Raw genomic sequence first — 20206 nt, 5'->3', positions numbered from 1 at the left:
ATCCTCCAGGGAAGCCTATAACTAGTGATACTGAGCATCATATCATGTGTCTACTGGCAATCTTATGTCAACTTTGGTAAAATATTCATTTACATCTTTTTTAATCGGGTTGTCTTATTACTAAGTTATAAAAATTCTTTTTATAATCTGGACTTTATCAGATTTGCAGATATTCTCTGTCATTCTGTGAATTGTCTTTTGAAAAGTAAACATATTTAATTTTGATGAAGTTCAATTTATTTATTTCTTCTTCTATTGCTTGAGCTTTTGGTATTATAACTAAGATATCTTTTCCTAACACAAGATCTGAAACTTACTTTTATGCTTTCTTCTAAGAGTTTTATAGTTTTGGGTTTTCATAGTCAGGTATATTACACATGTTGATTTAATATTTGCGTCTGTGTAGGGTAATGGTCTAAATTCATCTTTTTGTATACAGATGTCCAATTGTCTTAGGATTTTTTATTGAATTGCATTGGTGCCTTTGTGGAAAATTAATTGGTCATAAATGTAAGGGCTTATTTCTGGACAGTAGGTTATGTTCTATAGATCTGTGAATCTATTTCCTTAAGACAGTACCACCTAGTCTTAATTATTATAGCTTTGTAGTATGTACTGAAACCAAGAAGTAGAAGTTCTTCACTTTTTTCTTTTGCAAGAATGTTTTGGCTAAGTATTATGGTCTTAACTCATTGTGAAATTCTGTCTCCCAAAATAACTATGACTCTTTTCAGTGATACTACTGGGATAATTATGATATTAGAAATGATGAGTTCATTGTTTTTTTGTGGCCTTTAGCATATACCTTTGTTGTAGCCTTAGTGATAATACATTTTTTATGTGAAAATAGTTTTGACTTTTGGAAATGACATCAAATATTATATCCAAATCTGATGAATAAGATGAGTTATTCAGCTGAATAATAAATTTTAGGTTAAAAGATGAATTATGATTACAACTGTATAAAAACCTCTGTTTTTTTTAAAAAGATGAAAAATGAATTAAAATGATAGTATACTTTTGTTTCTTCAACATTTATGTATTAGGCACATATGATATGCTGACCACTATATAAATTTGAGATGCATAACTGTAAAAAAATGAAATTGTGTTTTATTCTTTCTCTCTTGTTTGTAGTTTTTCTATAACAGTTTAATATCATTTTCATTTGACAACTTATTGAACATACACTGCCTGTCAGATTCTAAATTAAGTGCTGGTATTAGAGCATTGAAGAAAACCAAAAATAAAAATTCCTTCCTTCATGAAGTTTACAGTCTCACTGGGGGAAACAGACAATATGTAAATAAATGAGTAAGAACAGAAGCTCAATGGAGAGAAATAAAGTGGGGTAAAAAGGAAGAAAGAAGATTGTGCAGGTAATATTTCAAGTAGAGAAGAGCTCTGTTTTAATAAGGTGACTTTTGAGCACAGATCTGAAGTAAGGTGTTGACACAGCTTATAATACACAGTTAATGTGACTATAAAGTAATGACTGAGATATTTTTGGAATCACAGATTCTCAGCTTTCAAAGGGACTTGGAAAGACATCAAACCTCTGTAGCTTCTATAAGTGGTCGTTTAGTGTTTGCTTGAGTACTTTCGGTGAAAACTGTACATTACCCAAAACTCATTCCATTGTTGGAGGTCTCAAATCACTACATCTGTCTTTCTATTGTGTTGAAACTGATCTCTTGAAAAATCACCATAAATATATTTTTGCTTTCTCATTGGAACAATGCAGAATAAATGTTCTCATGTGAGTTTCTTCTTCCAAATCTTGGGTAGCCCATGAATGACTCTGAAAATAACTCTGGAAGAGAAGACATTAAAGTGTTTTGCTCTGTGGCAGCATCACTGGAAAAAAAAATTATGGCCTCTCAAGACACTGTTAAGAACAATGGTCATTCAGACATCCTAGTATATATATTACAAATCACTCTAATTATGATAATAATCGCAGCTTATCGATGATCTTAGTTCACTGGATCCCTCTTTATGTTTTCTCTTCAGACTTTAAATCCATTGGGTAAAATTCTGTTGACTAATTAAAAATCATTGCCTGACTCTGGCCAGACCTAAGTATGATGAAAAATTTAGATTTCCTTGCAAACTTGTCTGTATCGAGGGGAAAAATCCCAGTCATATGTTCTCTGAGCATCACCATTTCTATTTTGGGATTTTTAACCTGATCACATTGTGTTTTCCAGCAGAATTGCTTTTAGAGCCATCAGTACTACAAGCCTTCTGAAGATTTGCATTTTCTCTTTAAAACAATCTCTCTCAGAGGGAATTATTTTCAAGCTTCTTGATTGTCAATCAGATATACACTATTTCCCAGGACATCAGCAATTTCCTTTTTAGTGAAAAGAGGTTTTTTTTTTTTTTTCTTTCAACCATTTTTTCCCTTTGATTTCCTCTTGAAAATGCTATTATTTGTTTCTTTATTCAACGTCCATTTACCAGATGTCTGCTCTGTGGATAGGTGCTGTGCTGGAAGCTAGGGTTACAAACAGAAAAATAAAAATTGATCTAGACACTGCTGCCCTCAGGAGCTCAAGCTTCTCAGAGAGAGGCAGACAGCTGACAGTAACACAGTTCAGGGACAGCTCCGCCGAGTGCCAACAAGAGTAGAGCCATGGAACAAATACAGATGAAGAAGCAAGGCAGCCCACGTGGCTGCAGCTGAAGTCACAGGAACCATAAAGAGATTTCCTGGAAGAGAGAGAAGGCTCTGAGCAAACACACAAGAGTATGAAATCAAAAACACAAACAAAAGCAAAACCAGGCATTGTTCAGTACAGGTGGGGAGTAGGTGGAGCTGGGCAAAAATTGGCCCTAATTCTTACTTCCCCTGCAACTCCTTTTTATTCCTCCTGGCCACCACCATCATGGCTGACACCTGGTAGACACATATAGATGTTGAATATTTTATATTTGAAGGGTCGTGTTGAGGAGTTTTGGACTTTATTACATCTAAAGTTAAGTGGAAATCTCTAACGTTATCCCATAGCCACAACTTGCCTTCTTAAATACAAGCTACTGTTAATCCCAGCAAGTGTCCTGGTACTAATGGAGACTCAAGAAGAGCAAAACTCATCAGCACCTCCAAAAATCAGCACCATGGGCCCTGCCAGCAGAGCTGGTATTTCAGTAAGTAATGTTTTTAGGCAGTGATCAGACACCTCCCAACTCCAGTGGTGTGTAACAACTACTTCAACCTAACCCTCGATAATTGCAGTTGACCCTCTCTTTAAGGTGAGTTTCTTGGCTTGTGGCTTATGTACTTTTGGCTCTTAATGTTCAGAAATGTTGAGAGGTCAGTGCAATTCAGTTCAGTCACTCAGTTGTGTCTGACTCTGCTACTCCAGGAACCGCAGCACGCCAGGCCTCCCTGTCCATCACCAACTCCCAGAGTCCACCCAAACCCATGTCCATTGAGTCGGTGATGCCATCCAACCAGCTCATCCTCTGTCATCCCCTTCTTCTCCTGCCCTCAATCTTTCCCAGCATCAGGGTTTTTTCAAATGAATCAGCTCTTCGCATCAGATGGCCAAAGTACTGGAATTTCAGCTTCAACATCAGTCCTTCCAGTGAACACCCAGGACTGATCTCTTTTTGGATGGACTGGTTGGATCTCCTTGCAGTCCAAGAGACTCTCAAGAGTCTTCTCCAACACCACAGTTCAAAAGCATCAATTCTTCGATGCTCAGCTTTCTTTATAGTCCAACTCTCACATCCATACATGAGTACTGGAAAAACCTTAGCCTTGACTAGACAGACCTTTGTTGCCAAAGTAATGTCTCTGCTTTTTAATATGCTGTCTAGGTTGGTCATAACTTTTTTTCCAAGGAGTAAGCGTCTTTTAATTTCATAGCTGCAATCACCATCTGCAGTGATTTTGGAGCCCAGAAAAATAAAGTCAGCCACTGTTTCCACTTTTTCCCCATCTATTTGCCATGAAGTGATGGGAACGGATGCCATGATCTTAGTTTTCTGAATGTTGAGCTTTAAGTTACTATCTGAATGTTGAGCTTTTTCACTATCCTCTTTCACTTTTATCAAGAGGCTCTCTTGAAAGTTCTTCTTCACTTTCTGCCATAAGGGTGGTGTCGTCTGCATATCTGAGGTTATTGATATTTCTCCTGGCAATCTTGATTCCAGCCTGTGCTTCATCCAGCCCTGCATTTCGCATGATGTTCTCTGCATATAAGTTAAATAAGCAGGCTGACAACATACATCCTTGACGTACTCTTTTTCCTATTTGGAACCAGTCTGTTGTTCCATGTCCGGTTCTAACTGTTGCTTCCTGACCTGCATACAGGTTTCTCAAGAGGCAGGTCAGGTGGTTTGGTATTCCCATCTCATTCAGAATTTTCCACAGTTTATTGTGATCTGCACAGTCAAAGGCTTTGGCATAGTCAATAAAGCAGAAACAGATGTTTTTCTGAAACTCTTGATTTTTCAATGATCCAACGGATGTTGGCAATTTGATCTTTGGTTCCTCTGCCTTTTCTAAAACCAGCTTGAACATCTGGAAGTTCATGGTTCATACATTGTTGATGCCTGGATTGGAGAACTTTGAGCATTACTTTACTAGCGTGTGAGATGAGTGCAATTGTGAGGTAGTTTGAGCATTCTTTGGCATTGCCTTTCTTTTGAACTGGAATGAAAACTGAACTATTCCAGTCCTGTGGCCACTGCTGAGTTTTCCAAATTTGCTGGCATATTGAGTGCAGCACTTTCACAGCATCCTCTTTTAGGATTTGAAATAGCTCAAGTGGAATTCCATCACCTCAGGTTCTATCAAATGAGTCTTTATTTTCTTTAATAACCCCCACATTTCAGGAAGAATTTGGTAATTTCAGGAACTGTTCATATTTCAAAATATTTATATGCAAACTATTATATATAGAATGGATAAATAACAAGGTCCTAGTGTATAGTGCAGGGAGCTATATTCAATGTCCAGTGTAATAAGTCATAACACAAAAGAAAAAAAAAGTTTGTATCAGAATTTTTAAAATTTATAACCACAAAGAAAAGTTAAATGAATGTATTAGAAGAACATATTTAATAAACCTTTTCATTTCCCCTGGTTCTTGGCTTTATTCTACTGTAGGCACTTGTTGCTCACAAATTTAATATACGTAGTTTCAGCGATTTGAAAGGACCCCAAAGGGCCAAGATTTACAATAACATGTAATTTGACTGAGCTAATATTTATGTCCTCAGCAATTTTTTATGAAACCACCAATAAAAACTTCATTGGAGGTGGGGAGGAGGTGGGGTAGGAGGGAGTGCTGTCTCTTGGCACGAAAGCCTCAACTTGCTCCAAATCAGTAACCTGATTTTCTTCTTTCCACTTCCCCCACCCTAAAGCTTTCACATTTTGAAAATGGTCTTCTCATCCACCTAGTTGTGGAGCCTATGTGTCATCTTCTCTCACCAATATTATCATATTCAGTCACAAGCTCTTGAATCCTACTTTATCTGTGTATGCTCCACCCGGTCCCAGTCTAAGCTCCTGTCCTCATTTTCCCTGATGCCTGACATCTTTTCCTTTGCCACAGTATAGCTAGAGTAATTTTTTGAAACCACAGATCTCATCTGTCATTCTCTACCTAAGACCCTCTTAGGGTTCCCATTGTCCTTCAGAAAGAATCTTTCATCGTGCCCTCTGGCCACTCCAGGAAAAGTCCCTGCTCACCTCTCCAGCCTCAACTTGGGTGACTTCCTCCAACCCTCACCCTCAGCCACTCGGGGCTTCTGAACCCTAGGCTGGCTCCCATCCCAAGCCATTTGCATGCTCTCTGCACTTGCCTGTGAGGCCTCTGCTTCCTCCTCCTTGCTCTTTTTTCTCCTCTATGGCAGTTACTATTTTATACATTCTTTTTTTTTTATTTTATTTTTTGATTGAAGGATAATTGCTTCACAGAATTTCGTTGTTTTCCATCAAACATCAACATGAATCAGCCATAGGTGTACATATGTCCCCTCCTTCTTGAACCTCCCTCCCATCTCCCTCCCCATCCCACCCCTCTAGGTTGATTACAGAGCCCCCGTTTGAGTTCCCTGAGACATACGGCAAATTCCCATTGACTATTTTACATCCGGTGATGTGAGTTTCCGTGTTACTCTCTCTCCATACATCTCACCCTCCCTTCCCCTTTCCCTGTGTCCGAAAGTCTGTTCTCTATGTTTGTTTCTCCATTGCTGCCCTGCAAGTAAATTCATCAGTGCCATCTTTCTAGATTCCATGTATATGCATTCAGTTCAGTTCAGTTCAGTTCAGTCACTCAGTTGTGTCTGACTCTTTGCGACCCCATGAACCACAGCATGCCAGGCCTCCCTGTCCATCACCAACTCCCGGAGTCCACCCAAACCCATGTCCATTGTGTCCATGATGCCATCCAACCATCTCATCCTCTGTCGTCCCCTTCTCCTCCTGCCCACAATCTTTCCCAGCATCAGGGTCTTTTCAAATGAGTCAGCTCTTCGCATCAGGTGGCCAAAGTACTGGAATTTCAGCTTCAACATCAGTCCTTCCAGTGAACTCCCAGGACTGGTCTCCTTTAGGATGGACTGGTTGGATCTCCTTGCAGTCCAAGGGACTCTCAAGAGTCTTCTCCAACACCACAGTTCAAAAGCATCAGTTCTTCGGTGCTCAGCTTTCTTTATAGTCCAACTCTCACATCCATACATGACCCCTGGAAAAACCATAGCCTTGACTAAACGGACCTTTGTTGGCAAAGTAATGTCTCTGCTTTTTAATATGCTGTCTAGGTTGGTCATAACTTTTTTTCCAAGGAGTAAGCGTCTTTTAATTTCATGGCTGCAATCACCATCTGCAGTGATTTTGGAGCCCAGAAAAATAGTCAGCCACTGTTTCCACTATTTCCCCATCTATCTGCCATGAAGTGTATATGCATTAGTATGCACTATTTATCTTTCTCTTTCTGACTTCACTTTTAAAATAGGCTCTAGGTTCATGCATCTCATTAGATTCATTACTCTTAAGTAACACTCCCAAAGGGAGGTCTTTCCTGATGCCTGAGGTCAGCTTAGTTCTCTAAGTTCCCACAAAACTTTATTCTGTGCTGCATCCTACTTGGGATCACTTGATTTGAATTTGTCTTCACAGGAAAGGAATTTTTTCCACAAAGGAAGGAGCTATGTCTGCCCATTCATCATCCCCAAGGCCTATTAAAGTTCTCAGGTGTTTAAGAAGAATGTTTGTTTTTTTCATAAAAAAGCACAAAACCCAGAGATTTCCTGGCAGTCCAGTGGTTAAGACTCAGGGCTCCCAATGAGCGGGTGGCGGCGGGGGGGGGGGGGGGGGGGGGGGGCGTGGGGGGAGGGGACGGTGCAGGTTCCCCAGCCAGGGCTGGATCTCACATGCCATCTGGCACAGTCTATAAATAAATGAATAAGATAAAATAAAGTGAAAATATAAAAGAAAGAAAAAGTTGTGAAAACAACTCAGATGGTTTCCAGCATAGGCAGGGGTAGATCCAGATCTTATGGAGTCTAGAGATTTTACGGTGGTGCGGACCTCTTTAAGAATAATAACATAAAATGAAATTAGTTATAAGAGTGTATAAAACACGGCTACCCTGGTGGCTCAGTGGTAAAGAATCCACCTGCAATGCAGGAGATGCAGGAGACTCAGGTTCAGTCCCTGGGTCCAAAAGATCCCCTGGAGGAAGAAATGGTAACCCACTTCAGTATTCTTGCCTGGAGAAGCCCATGGACAGAGGAGCCTGGAGGGTTACAGTCGATGGGGTTGCAAAGAGTCAGACACGACTGAAGCGACCGAGCAAGCAGAGCTTTTATCTCTTGAAGTGGCTTACCAGAAATGCATATAGAGAAATGGTACCTAATTATAACCTGGCTTCTTGGCTCTCACACAAAAACCCCCTCAACACTCCATTACTCCTGGGACTCCCAACACTCACAAGGGCCCAGAAGCTCCTGCTTCATGATCAGTCTGCCTCTGAATGTGGCTCCCAAACTAACAAGTTAGCCCGACTGGTCACTATGTGTTCATATCTCACAATGACTTTTTTGTTCATTTCATGGATGCCTTTCTTATTTAAATTGTTCTCAGTTTGCTGATGAGGAAACATGAAAATCATATGCTGCAGTGTCATTTGCAAAGTTGGGGAACTGGAAATTCCCTTATTTTCACAAGTATCAACTATCTACTGTTAACAAGTTATTCCTAACTTTCACCTTCTATTTTTGCTCTTTTTGTTTTTTAAAGGCTTAGCTCATCTTTCTCATTGTACAGTTGCCAGATTGCTTCCTGAACTAGATTTAACCTGTTTCTCACTTATGCAGAAGAATTTGGTTTTTCAACATTTCCTATGGCTGGTTGGTCCAAAGGCTGCAGAACTAATGCAATGACCCCTAAGGAAGTGAAGCTTCCGACTTCACTCAGTCTGTCTGCTGGGAGCTTCTCAGATAGCAGGAGACAGGATCCCAGGGGGAATGTCAGGCAAAGGTCAGGCCCAGCACAGACAACAACCAAACAGGCCCCGTGGATCAGATGAGAACTGGCAATACCCTTATCAAGTCTTCTCTCTCAGGCTTGGCAGCCAAGCAAATCTCCCAGCTGTGCCAGCTTGTGGTTGTGAGCATGAGTCAAATTTAAAATTATTAGAGCTATTTATAAAACTAATATCTTGCCATTGTATAACATTTATAGTTTACAAAATGCTTTTACGTACATTGTGCCAGGCAGTCCGACATAGTAATCGGATCTCCACTGAATAATTGTGTGTAGCTGCCACTTACTGCGTGTGAGGCAACGCTTGGTGAAATAGATACTATGCCACCCATATTATAAAGGGTGAAAATGGGTTCTGGGGTTCTGAGAGGTTAAAAAGTCTCTTTAAGTATACCCAGCTACGATGTGATAATTAGTGTTATGTTCCGTAAGTCCAAGTGCTTCTCATGTTGAGATTTTCCACTTTGTCATTTCAAAATGTACCAAAATAGAAGACAGATGGGATGAAAGACAGAAATTTTTAATAGCACAGCTAACGCTTTGCCTTGCGTGTAGTAGGTTCAAGTATCCTTTGCTGAACGAATTCAAACACATAAAAATGAGCTCCGGTGCAAGTTTATAGATAAGCTGATAATGTTAAAATTATAAAGACCAAAAAAAAAGTGGTTTTCAGAAAAAATTCAAAAGTGAGGAAAGAATAGCTGAATTTCTTCAATGAGGTTTTCCTCCTAAGGCAGCTCATAAACATGGAATTCCACTTACAGAAGTGGGAACAGATTTGACATATATCATATGAAATCCTGATAAAGGAAATTTTACGTGGGGTATCCTGGAAGGTCTGAGGCTTTCATTCATTTCAGTAACCAGTTAGTTGTAACCCCACGTGTTGATATGATGGTTTGGGGCAGGTTTGTTCACTGTGTATTAGGAAGAATAATGTGGATGATTGGCACTCAAGACCACCCAAGACACAGATCAGTTCCCTGGGGTGGGGGGCTCTCTCCTCAGGTTTATGACAACTGTCACTTAAGAAAACTCCAGTCCTGCAAGGAAGTGGTAACTGAAAAGGCAGAACAGCTGAGATTCCACTGTGAACAGGGGCTAGAAAGGTAAATTCAGTGTCAAAGTCTGGGAATTGTGGGGACACGGTGTGCTCTGTGAAGGCACAGTCAGTGCTTGAGAGCTGGTGTCTGATTACTGAGCTTTTTCATTGGCAAATTTCTCAGGAAAATCAAGGGCACTGTCTTTTCACAGACTCACAGTTCCTCACTGACATTTCCTTCCTCAGTTGTCCTGGATTCCTGAGATCCACAGCCTTTTGAAAACTTGCCTTCTCTGATTTCCCCTGGAATGCCATCCCTCCTCCAATTTCTCCTGGTTTTCTTTTCCACTGCACCCCCAGGAAATCCGAACTAGTTCTCATGAGGGTTACAAAACACCCATCCATCCCAGGATACCATGATTCCTTGTCAGTTTATGCCCTCACTTGGACAGGAAAGCTTCCTTTTTAGCTCTCTAAACTGTATGTTTTTTGTGTGTTTTGTAGATAATAATAATAATAGGTGGGAAAGTCGTCTTACAAGCTTCATGGAAATGTCAGAGGCTGGCAGAGCAGGCTGTGCTTGTTTGGGTTTGAGAGCCAGTGAGATTGGTTGAAGGCAACAGGCACTGCCCTTGAATGCTGTGTCCTCATCTGATTTTCATGGTCTTATCAGCAGAGCAAAACTAATAAATCATGGGCTGCCAGCACAAGAACCGAGTGCTTTCCTCCAAGCCAGATGACTCCATTGTTCAGCTGGGCGACCTCAGCGAGGTTGTAAACACAGCATCACCTGTCAGCAAGAGACATGCTCTTCCTAGTTTGTTTCTGTTTTTGTTTTTTTTAAAGTGATTTATTCAGATGTAGTTGATGGGCCATAACATTCACTCAACTTTGTGTAAAGTTCAATCATTATTTTCAGTAAATTTACCAAGTTGTGCAACCATCACCATGATTGAATTTTAGAACATTTCCCGTGACCTCCCCAAATCCCTGTGCCCACTTGCATTCAACCTTTGTGCCCATCCCGTGGCTCTGATCTCTGTCTCTGTATATTTGCTTTGGCTGGACATTTTATACAAACGGAATCATGCAATGGTGTTCTTTCATGTCTGGCTTCTTTCACTCAACATAATGCTTTTGAGATTCATCCATGTTGTAGTATGTTGCCAAATAGTAATCCATTGTATAGACTGGCCATACTGTCTTTATCCATTCACCGGTTGTTGGACATTTGGATTGCTTCCACTTTTGGGTTATTCTAAACAATGCTCTCCTAATCCGTACTAAAAATGATGTGGTGAAAACAACATGGGATTTGCAATCAGGAGCCTTAGACTGCATCCTAGCCCCAGCATTTACCATCTTAGTTAACTGTAAAAATGATTTCCTTATCTATAGAGTGGAGTTCATTAACCCCTTCACTGTCCTGCTCCTACAGCAAAGGAGGATGACATATGAGAAATGCTTTGTGAACCGTACAACACAGGACAAAGGAAAGGCATTGTTATTGAAGTAGTCCTGCTGGAACATATTTAAATGAACTATATTTCTCTCAAGAATCTGTCTGTATTTATAGAACAAATGATCTATGGTAGGATGGTAGGAAGTAACTGCCTTTTCCTTCCGTGGTCATTGAGTTCTCATAATTTTCCCTTACAGAACCCTGCTATTTAGAAATATTTTTAAATGATTCTCTCTTAAATGTATTTGTATTTTAAACTCCATTTTTGATTGTCAAATAAAAGGCTTTGTTTCCCACTGAAGAGAGGGTCTTCAGATATCCTAGAATCAATCATGAAGTTGGACTCAGTACAGTTGGAGTTCAAATTTAATCAGGGTATCCAACCCAGATTCAGTTTTTGCCCCTTGGATACCTTAGATGACTCTGACGGTCAAGCCCCCAATAAGGGGCTTAGGGCCACAGTTGAGTACAAGTTGAAAGGCTTCTAATGAGTTAAAGCCTGAGCAAATATTTCCATCCTCCAGGCAAAAATTATTAAAACTGGTGCTTCACTGAAACAGTATTAAACCAACTGGGGTAACTAGATCATGAGGGGTTACTAGAACATTCAGAATCATATATTGTTGACTACTGAATGTCATGTCTGATTATTTGACTTCCACAAAGCATGAAAAAGTTTTTTTTTGAGAAGCCAGTACAGGCTTTGCTTCAAACAGAAAGAACCAGATACTGCTGTCTCACACCCACTCAATCCTCAAGTAAGTATCGCATTTATCACCCTCCACACCTTCTACCTTATCCAACACTACAGGCTGCTTCCAAGGAGTTTTATCTAAAATCTCATTGGAATCTCCTGGGATGAAAGACTTCCAAAGAAAGAGAAATGCCTGTCTCTCATCTACTAGAATCTGAAACACAGAATATGAGCACCCATCCAGTGCCCCTGGTGGAATCCTTGGTCAATCCATCATTAGAACTCAGGCGCTCCTAGTGCCCAGATTCAAATTACTAGACTGTCTCCTTCCGAAAACAGCAAATCCCCAGACATCTCTAGTGCTCTGTGAGATTACACAACACAGGCCACTGAGGTCAAATAAGTCTATTTCCTTCTACACATCTTCTTCCCTAAGAAGCCCTTCTTCCTTTTTGATGATCAGGACTTTATCGAGCAATAGCAGATGTGGGGTTTCATGTGCTATGTCATAAAAGACTCCATCTTTTTTTTGGAAGTGTCCATGCTGTCTCACCCTTATGCACTGATTTTTCAAAAACCCACATCAAAGCAAGTGTTACCTAAGAATATTTGCTCTACAACATTTACACAATTGTCACGTCTTATGCACTGTTGACTTCTGCCTGGAAGCATGTTCTGAGACTATTTAAAATGATTAACCCATATTCTTCAGGAGGTACATGGTTTCAATGAGCCTATGAAATTATTGTAAGTCAGAAATGGAAATAGTATTTAAAGATGACCTACTGAAAAACTAAACAAACCTCACTCAAATGAGAGGCCATATCTGCTTCTTCCCAACCAGAGTCTCTGTATGGTACAAAACAGAACCCACAGTTACTAAAACAGCTACGATCATCTTGGCAGCATGGAAGATGTCATCAAAACACTATCATGTTGATTAAACATGATAGTGGTTAAACAGGCACCATGTAGAATGTTTGGCTTCTCCTGAAGCTCACTGGGGAGAAGCAGCTGTTGCCCTCCCAGATAAAGTGACATATTCTTGGAGAAACAGAGTCCTAATTAGATATAAAATAACCCTCTTACCATCCAGCTTGCCCCAAAACAAAAACACTGCTAGAAAATTTCAACATGTAATAAGAAAGAAGTTAAATCCATTTTGAATATAGTGATTGTCTCAATTTCATAGAATATGCTTTTCTCCTGTTTCACAAGTACCAAAGAACCACTTTCAACCCATAGTAGGTACAGGGAATTCATATTCTTTCATTCAAGTGTTTCTTGAATATATTTACAAAAAATGCACTAAAGAAAATGTCAAACTTTTGTGTATTAGAGTTTATTTAATATCTGAGGTATCTTGAATGTATTTATTCAAAAATACAGTAAATATCCAAGTTTTAGTTTATTTAATATCTGAAGTATCATATGGTACACTTAAATCTTTAAAAAAAAATCTACTTAGAGTAATGTTATAGGTAACAATGCATTTTAGCCACAAGTAGGAGAGCAACAGAGGAAGCACAAAATCCCATACCCAAAACAATACAGTTCTAATTAAATATATTAGAGTTTAATCTATATGAAAATATATTCTTTAGGGAATAAAAGTGGTTAAAACTATATGTCTAATTATACAGTTTTTTCATACTTATAGCTAGAGCTAAATACAATTTGTATAGCTCATAAGCTAGTGAGATAGTACTATTGAAAATACAATAACTCAAGATAAAAATGATTATAAGAAAATCTAAGAATGAATCCAAGTAATTACATAATTAAAGCTATATAACCAATTCAGAGATTCAGAACTATCATTTTACCATGAGGTCACTGATTAATTTTGTCTGGATCTTATATAACGTAACATTCACTCATTCAATGTATTCAACAAGTAATTTTTGCATTCTCTCTATGCTCTAGGGAATGTGTTTGGCCCTAAGAAAACACTGTAAAACAAATCAGACATAGACCCTGCCCTCACAGAGCTTACAGTCTAGTGGACAGACAGATGGGAACATAGGTTTCTGTAATACAGCATGAAAAGTGCTGTTATAGGGCCTCCTATCCTAGAGGAAGGAACACCTAAAGTGAAACCTTAGGATAAGGGGTGGAGGGAGGAAGAAGGAGATGGAAAGAGGATTCCAGGCAGAAGAAGAACATACAAAGACCCTGAGGGCCAAGAAAATATACTCTTTTAAAACAGTGGTTCCCAAACCAAAGACCTAAGAGACTTGTTGGGCTAGAATGAAATTTTCACTCATCAATGTGGAAATGAAGACCAAACTGTTAAGTTTTTACAAAGATAAAGTTATTCAATTTTAATAATGGAGTTTAAGGCAGCCCCATTTTCTAGCATTAAAATGGCCCTTCTTTTATGAAATATCCATAATAGATTTTATATATGTATATATAAAATAGAGGACCCTATTTTTAAAACAGAAACTAGTGATATACAGGTAGCCTAGTTGGTAAAGAATCTGCCTGCAGTGTAGGAGACCCAGGTTCTATCCCTGGGTTGGGAAGATCCCCTGGAGAAGGAAATGGTAACCTACTCCAGTATTCTTGCCTGAAAAATCCCATGGACAGAGGAGCCTGGTGGGCTATAGTCCATGGGATTGCCAGAGTCGGATATGACTTAGCAACTAAACCACCACCACAGTGATGTATAAAATCACTGTTCAAAGCATTAACTTATCAGAGGCATTTAACATGTTTAAAGAGATGGCATAAGGGAAACACCAAGAGATAAGGCTAAGAGGAAGGCAGGGAGTTGGAGCAGATGGAGAACTTTGGACTTTATCCCAAGAGCAGTGGGAATGATTTTAAGCAGGGGAGTGAAACTTGCGTACATTTGTAAAAGATCACTCTGGGATGTTATGTGTAGAACATGGGTTGGATGAGGCAAGATAGCAGAGAGGAGGATCAGTTTGGCAGCATTACAATATCCCAGGAAGAAAGGAGATAAGAGCTGATATTCAGGCTGAATCAGTGAGACTGAGTAGAAGAAGATGACTTCATGAAATAAACTTGGATAAGGAAAATGAGATGGTCAAGTTTGATGTCCAAGCTTTTGACTTGGGAAACTGAATTGATAATTAGGTTAGAGTCTCTAGACTGCAAGGAGATCAAATCAGTCAATTCTAGAGGAAATCAGTCCTGAATATACATTGAAAGGACTGATGCTGAAAAGCTGAAGCTCCAATACTTTGGCCACCTGATGCAAAGAACTAACTCATTTGAAAAGACCCTGATGCTGGGAAAGATTGAAGGCAGGAGGAGAAGGGTACGACAGAGGATGAGATGGTTGGATGGCATCACCAACTCAATGGACATGAGTTTGAGCAAGCTCTGGGAGTTGGTGCAGGACAGGGGGGCCTGACATACTGCAGTCCATGGGGTCGCAAAGAGTCAGATATGACTGAGCAACTGAATAATTGAGCTAGAGATGGTAAGAGAAAGAGTTGGTTTTTTTTGTTTGTTTGTTTTTTTGTGGAGGAAGATAGCACGTTTGCTTTAGGATATGTTGAATTTGAAGTTTCTTTGATTTCAAAGGTCCTTTAGGCCAGTTGTCTACATAGGTCTCATGCGCGTGAAAGAAAAAGCTGAACTTCAGATATAAATCTTACAGTCAGAAACATGTAGGTTGTAAATAAAACCATAGGTATGGATGAAATTTCCTGTTGAACGTAGCATAAAAAAAGAGAACCTAAGATATGTTACTAAAGAGTTGGTAGGAGATGCACAACATAGAAAGAAGCTAGAGGCAGAGTGGTTAGAGAGGTTGGAAGACAGCCAAGAGAGCAAGATACCTGGAAAACCAAGGGAAGACCATTTCCTGGAGGTAGAGTAGGTAATAGTGTCAGATGCTGCAGCAATCAGGTCTAAGGACTGGAGGATGCTCACGGAAAGTGGCAACAAGCAAGTTGCTAAGGACCTTGGGAAGGGCAGTGGAGGGAGTAGAAGCCAGATGACAATGAGGGCATCTGCAAAGACGGAGGAGCTCTTTTATACAGTGTGGCAATAAAAGAAAGGACAGAATGGGCCAGCAACTGGGGTTAGAGAAAGTGATTCTTTGTTTTATGAACAAAGGAGAGACTTGCTCTTGGATACTGTAGGAACCACTTGATAAGGAGAGTTTGAAGACTTGTTGCAAGTGAAGATAATCAATAGAAATTCAAGTGCAAAATATTAACTAGCTTTAAAAATATCACATTGTAAATTTCTTTAAAGATGTGAAATACTGTGTTCCCCAAAGAACCCAGGATCCAGTTATAAAATTGTCAATGGATTTAAATATACGTCAGGATGTAAAATGATTCCAAGAAATTCTCTGAGGGAATCTCATTTAAACATATTTTTAAAGTCACATTTAAAAATATTATTTTAAGTTATGGCAATTTTAGCTCTTGTCCATAAAGGTCATACTCTTTAAATAATATGTATCTTTGAATAGTTGGTGGTAGAGAGAGCTTCTCCATCAAGGTTGGCTGGCAGAGCCGCTGCAGACCCATCAGTCTTCGAATTTTTAACCGACATAAATGTTTTAATGAGCAGGGATTCTCTAAAGTGAATGGGAAAAACAAGCAAAAAATAAAAACAATATGAATGAATTAACCTATAAGATATGGACTGTTTTAGAATAATACTAAGTGTCATTCTAAAAAACAAGCATGCACATGTTAGTAACTGGTGACTAAGTAAAATTCAAAGTGCATTTAAGCATTCCACACCATTCCTCTAGAATGCAAGCTCCATGGAGGTAGACATTTAGTGTGCCTCTGTGTCAAAAATAGAGCTTGACTTCTAGGGAGTGTTCAAGTAGAATATGCTTTTTGTTTTTGTTTTTAACCTCACCATGTGACATGGGGGATCTTCCTTCCTTGGGGATCAAACTCCCTGCAGTGGGAATGGTGGAGTGGAATCTTAATCACTGGACCATCAGGGAAGTACAGAATATGTTAAATGAATGAATGGACTTGATTAAAGAAAGCAAACGCTCATATCTCCTTCTATTTATTTTTTAGAACTGAGTATTTTAGAGATATATTCCTTCACTTCTGTTCTCTCCTACCAGTCTTTCTGATGAATAAGTTATCTGTGAAACATCTGATACAACCGATTCCATATGTCTATGATTCAATCTTAGGTTTGGTTCAGTGTATGATACCTAAAAATTTTACATTTTCCAAAAAGTCTGCTAATGTTATTCAAATAACTGATGTTAGTCTTTCTTTTCAACTCTTATTTTATCTGTAGTAACTTTATCTTTAGTATAATTACAGTACCAAAATATTAATCTAGCAACAGGAGTGAGTGAAAAGGCAGCATTGCCCGCAGGCTTAGAGGTAAGCTCTGGACTCAGTTGGCTTGGATTAAAATCATGTCTCTGCCACTTAAATAGTATTTGTGTTATCCTGGACAAGTTACTTAACCCCTATGATCTCAGCATTCTCACCTGGGAAATGTGGATAACAATGGGACTTACCTTATAGGGCTGTTTAAATATCGAACAAATTAATTCATGTAAAGCATTAGAAAAGTGTTTGGTACATTGTAATCATTTGTGAATGATCACTCAATTCAGTAATTGAAGAGATCACATTTTTTGTTATATTTGCAATTATAAATACTCAAGTTATTTTGAAAAAATTAAGACTGTTTTTCAAAAACTATTGAGACAAAGTTATCATTACTAAAATAGACAGAATAAACCCATCTTTAAAAAAAAATATTTTTTCCTCTAACAGACCTTGCCCTACATATACCTGGAGAAATCCTGACATCCAGTGGTTAACTATACTCATAGCAATCAACTGACTACACTCTAGTTGCAATGTGTCTGAAACAACTAGAAAACTTTCTGGTCTTATTCTTACTTGGATTTCTTTTCTAAAGTCACAAGAATTTGTCGTTCTTTTCCAATACAAACACATGGACAATGTATTACAAATTAGAGGCAAAATCTGTTCTATGACAGGAAGTACAGCAGTATTGGAGAAAGAGCCTTGTTTAAATGAGATGGACTAGAGTTCAAATCCTTGTTTTGTTATTTTTCTGTCTGTAACTTTGGGAAATAATTTATATAAGCCTTATGGTTCTTTCCTTTACAATCTCCAAAATATTTTAACTCTTTCATTGTAAAATATAGATAAAGCAACTGTACATATAGTTTCTTAAGTGATTATCAGGTGAACATCTGCAAACCTCTCCAAGGTCATGAATAGAACTTCCCCAGCCATCCCAGAATTCCCTCCACAACCCATCCAAACTTCATTCCTTCGTTCCCTGTAAGAAACTACTCTTTAGACTTTTATAGTAATCACTTTCTTTACAGCTTCATTATCTTCGTGTGCTATCCCTAAACTATAGTATTGACAATATATTTTTTTTTTAGTTTGATGTGTTCTTTTTAACTCTTTTAATCTGTAGGTCCTTCTCTCCATACCCTTCTCTTTCTTTCAGTTAATCTTTAAGATCCAAAATGCTGTAGTTCTTCATCTGTCCTGCTTGATTTTGACTTCACTCCTAAGAGGGGCTTTTGTTCAGAAGGGTAACTAACTTCAAGAATTTATAGAGTCCAGACTATTATGTAAATCCCCTTTAGCCTTAGTTTTTTATTTTTTAAAATTAGCAATAATATCTAACTCTTCAAGTTGTGGGGGTTCATGACATGCTTACATACACATTTCAGATACTTCATATAACCTTACCATGTAATAAAAATAACATAAAAATACTAATAATTTAGTCTTTAAGATAAGTAAATTTACTAAGTGTTTTTAATGCTGTAGGCATTATGCTAAGCACCTTACATGTGACATCTCTTTAAATTCCCACAACTCTAAGAGGTAAATCTGCAGTGGGAAAACCTTGATATAAAAAGAATAAGTAACCATGCTCAAAGCCACAAAATCAGTATGACTATCTTCGTTTTCTTATAGGAAATTAAAAATGAAAAAATACAAAAAAATCCCCTCCCCTGAATGAAACAAAAATGATAGAATAAATTGTTGCTTGTTTCCATGAAAATATCAGCCCTGAAAGACCTATGCAGTATGTGGCTCAGCAATTCTATATCAGGGCAAGAACAATGTTGCATCCTATTTCAGACCTATCTGACCCCAGAGGTCAATTTCTAGGCTCTATCATTCACTAGATTCTCTGAGATTCCTGTTTTAGTTGCCACAAAGTCTATTCTATCATAGAACTCATTCCAGTGGAAGAGCCATGTGAGGAAAATCCAAGCTTACCACCTAATGTGTGTTCAGCTGAACCAACACTCTTTCTAGCCAATCAAATCTCCACTGTTTCTGCCAACTTCCGTCTCTTGCTACCATGGTCAAAAGCGTCCAAATTCAGATTATATACGTTAATGTATGAGACTCTGATTGAAACAGAGAGCTTAGATAAACATTTCTTTTTACAGAACTTTATATCTAACAAACATGGTATGTAAATCAGATAAACATTTCAATTTCATCTTTTGACTATAAAATATAATATACTAATTTGCATAAAATTTGCCTGATCTTAAAGAATGGGATGTTGTGGTTTTGTTATACCACTGAAGATTGATTTAGGTGTACTAAGAGTGCCAGAATATTTAAATATATTGTCAGGTTCTAGGGTGCTTCTTTAGCCTCCATGAAATTGTCCAAGTAGGTTTTGAAAGTACATTTTTCCAAACTCATATTTTGAAAGAGAAAACATTCCCAATTTATATTTTTTTTTCTGGTTGCTGTATGTATTTGGAGTAATTTTAGATGTATTTTTATTGAAACTTTTATAATGTGATTCACTTTTATGATTATAACTAAGCTTTAACCTAAAAAATACAAAATGGCCTGTCTGTAAAACATATTTTTCATAGTAGGAATTTGTTAGTAAAGACCCAGAGAGACTAGCTCAAAAAGGATATTTTAATTCATTCCATTCATTCATTTATTTAGTATTTATTGAGTATCTACTGCTTATGAGGCTAAGCCCCGAGAATACAAAAATAAATAAAACAGATCCCTGCTCACGTGGAGAATCCTATACTTTATGATATTATAGAAGTTAACTTTTAAAAAGTGAGTTCTAGTCAGAATGTTAATATAGTTATGGTATTATTCATTATACAATTAAACAGTTGGAAAGTGTCAAGAAAAAGCAAAAAGTATCTTATATCAGAGGAAGTATTAAGGATGATTTGAGAAAACAGATAATTCTGAAAATAAGGTAGCACTGAAAAAGTATCAAAACTGACATTAAGAAATTTTTCCTATATACATTCTCCATAAAAAAATTTTGTAGGAAAAACTTTTGTGTTTACCTAGTATTTGACGGATTTCTGGCCATTCTCTCTGTACTTCTAGTGCAGATTTCAGTTTAGCACACAGAGGGATATAATCCATGTAATCTATTAATACACGAATAACGCTGCCTACCAAATGCTTCATCCAGGGGACTGTAATAAACTCACAGAACTGAGAGAAGTAATAAAATGGA

At 38.2% G+C, this 20206-nt stretch overlaps 1 protein-coding gene across 2 annotated transcripts in view; it reads right to left on the bottom strand.

Moving 5' to 3' along the window:
- Positions 1–13050: 13050 nt before the first annotated feature.
- Positions 13051–20206, bottom strand: part of ASB15 (ankyrin repeat and SOCS box containing 15) — a 60467-nt gene continuing 53311 nt past the window's right edge. For both annotated transcript variants that reach the window (XM_061165708.1, XM_061165707.1), the window contains 2 exons: positions 20031–20184; positions 13051–16277 (listed from right to left, as the gene is read on the bottom strand). In XM_061165708.1, coding sequence (XP_061021691.1) covers positions 16105–16277; positions 20031–20184 — 327 coding nt within the window. In that variant the 3' untranslated portion in view covers positions 13051–16104. The remainder of the gene's footprint in view (positions 16278–20030; positions 20185–20206) is intronic.

This window comes from Dama dama, chromosome 18 (assembly GCF_033118175.1).
Source record: "Dama dama isolate Ldn47 chromosome 18, ASM3311817v1, whole genome shotgun sequence".
Classification (NCBI taxonomy): domain Eukaryota; kingdom Metazoa; phylum Chordata; class Mammalia; order Artiodactyla; family Cervidae; genus Dama; species Dama dama.
The sequence above is the reverse complement of the archived record's forward strand: the minus strand, read 5'-3'. Positions and strand labels throughout refer to the sequence as shown.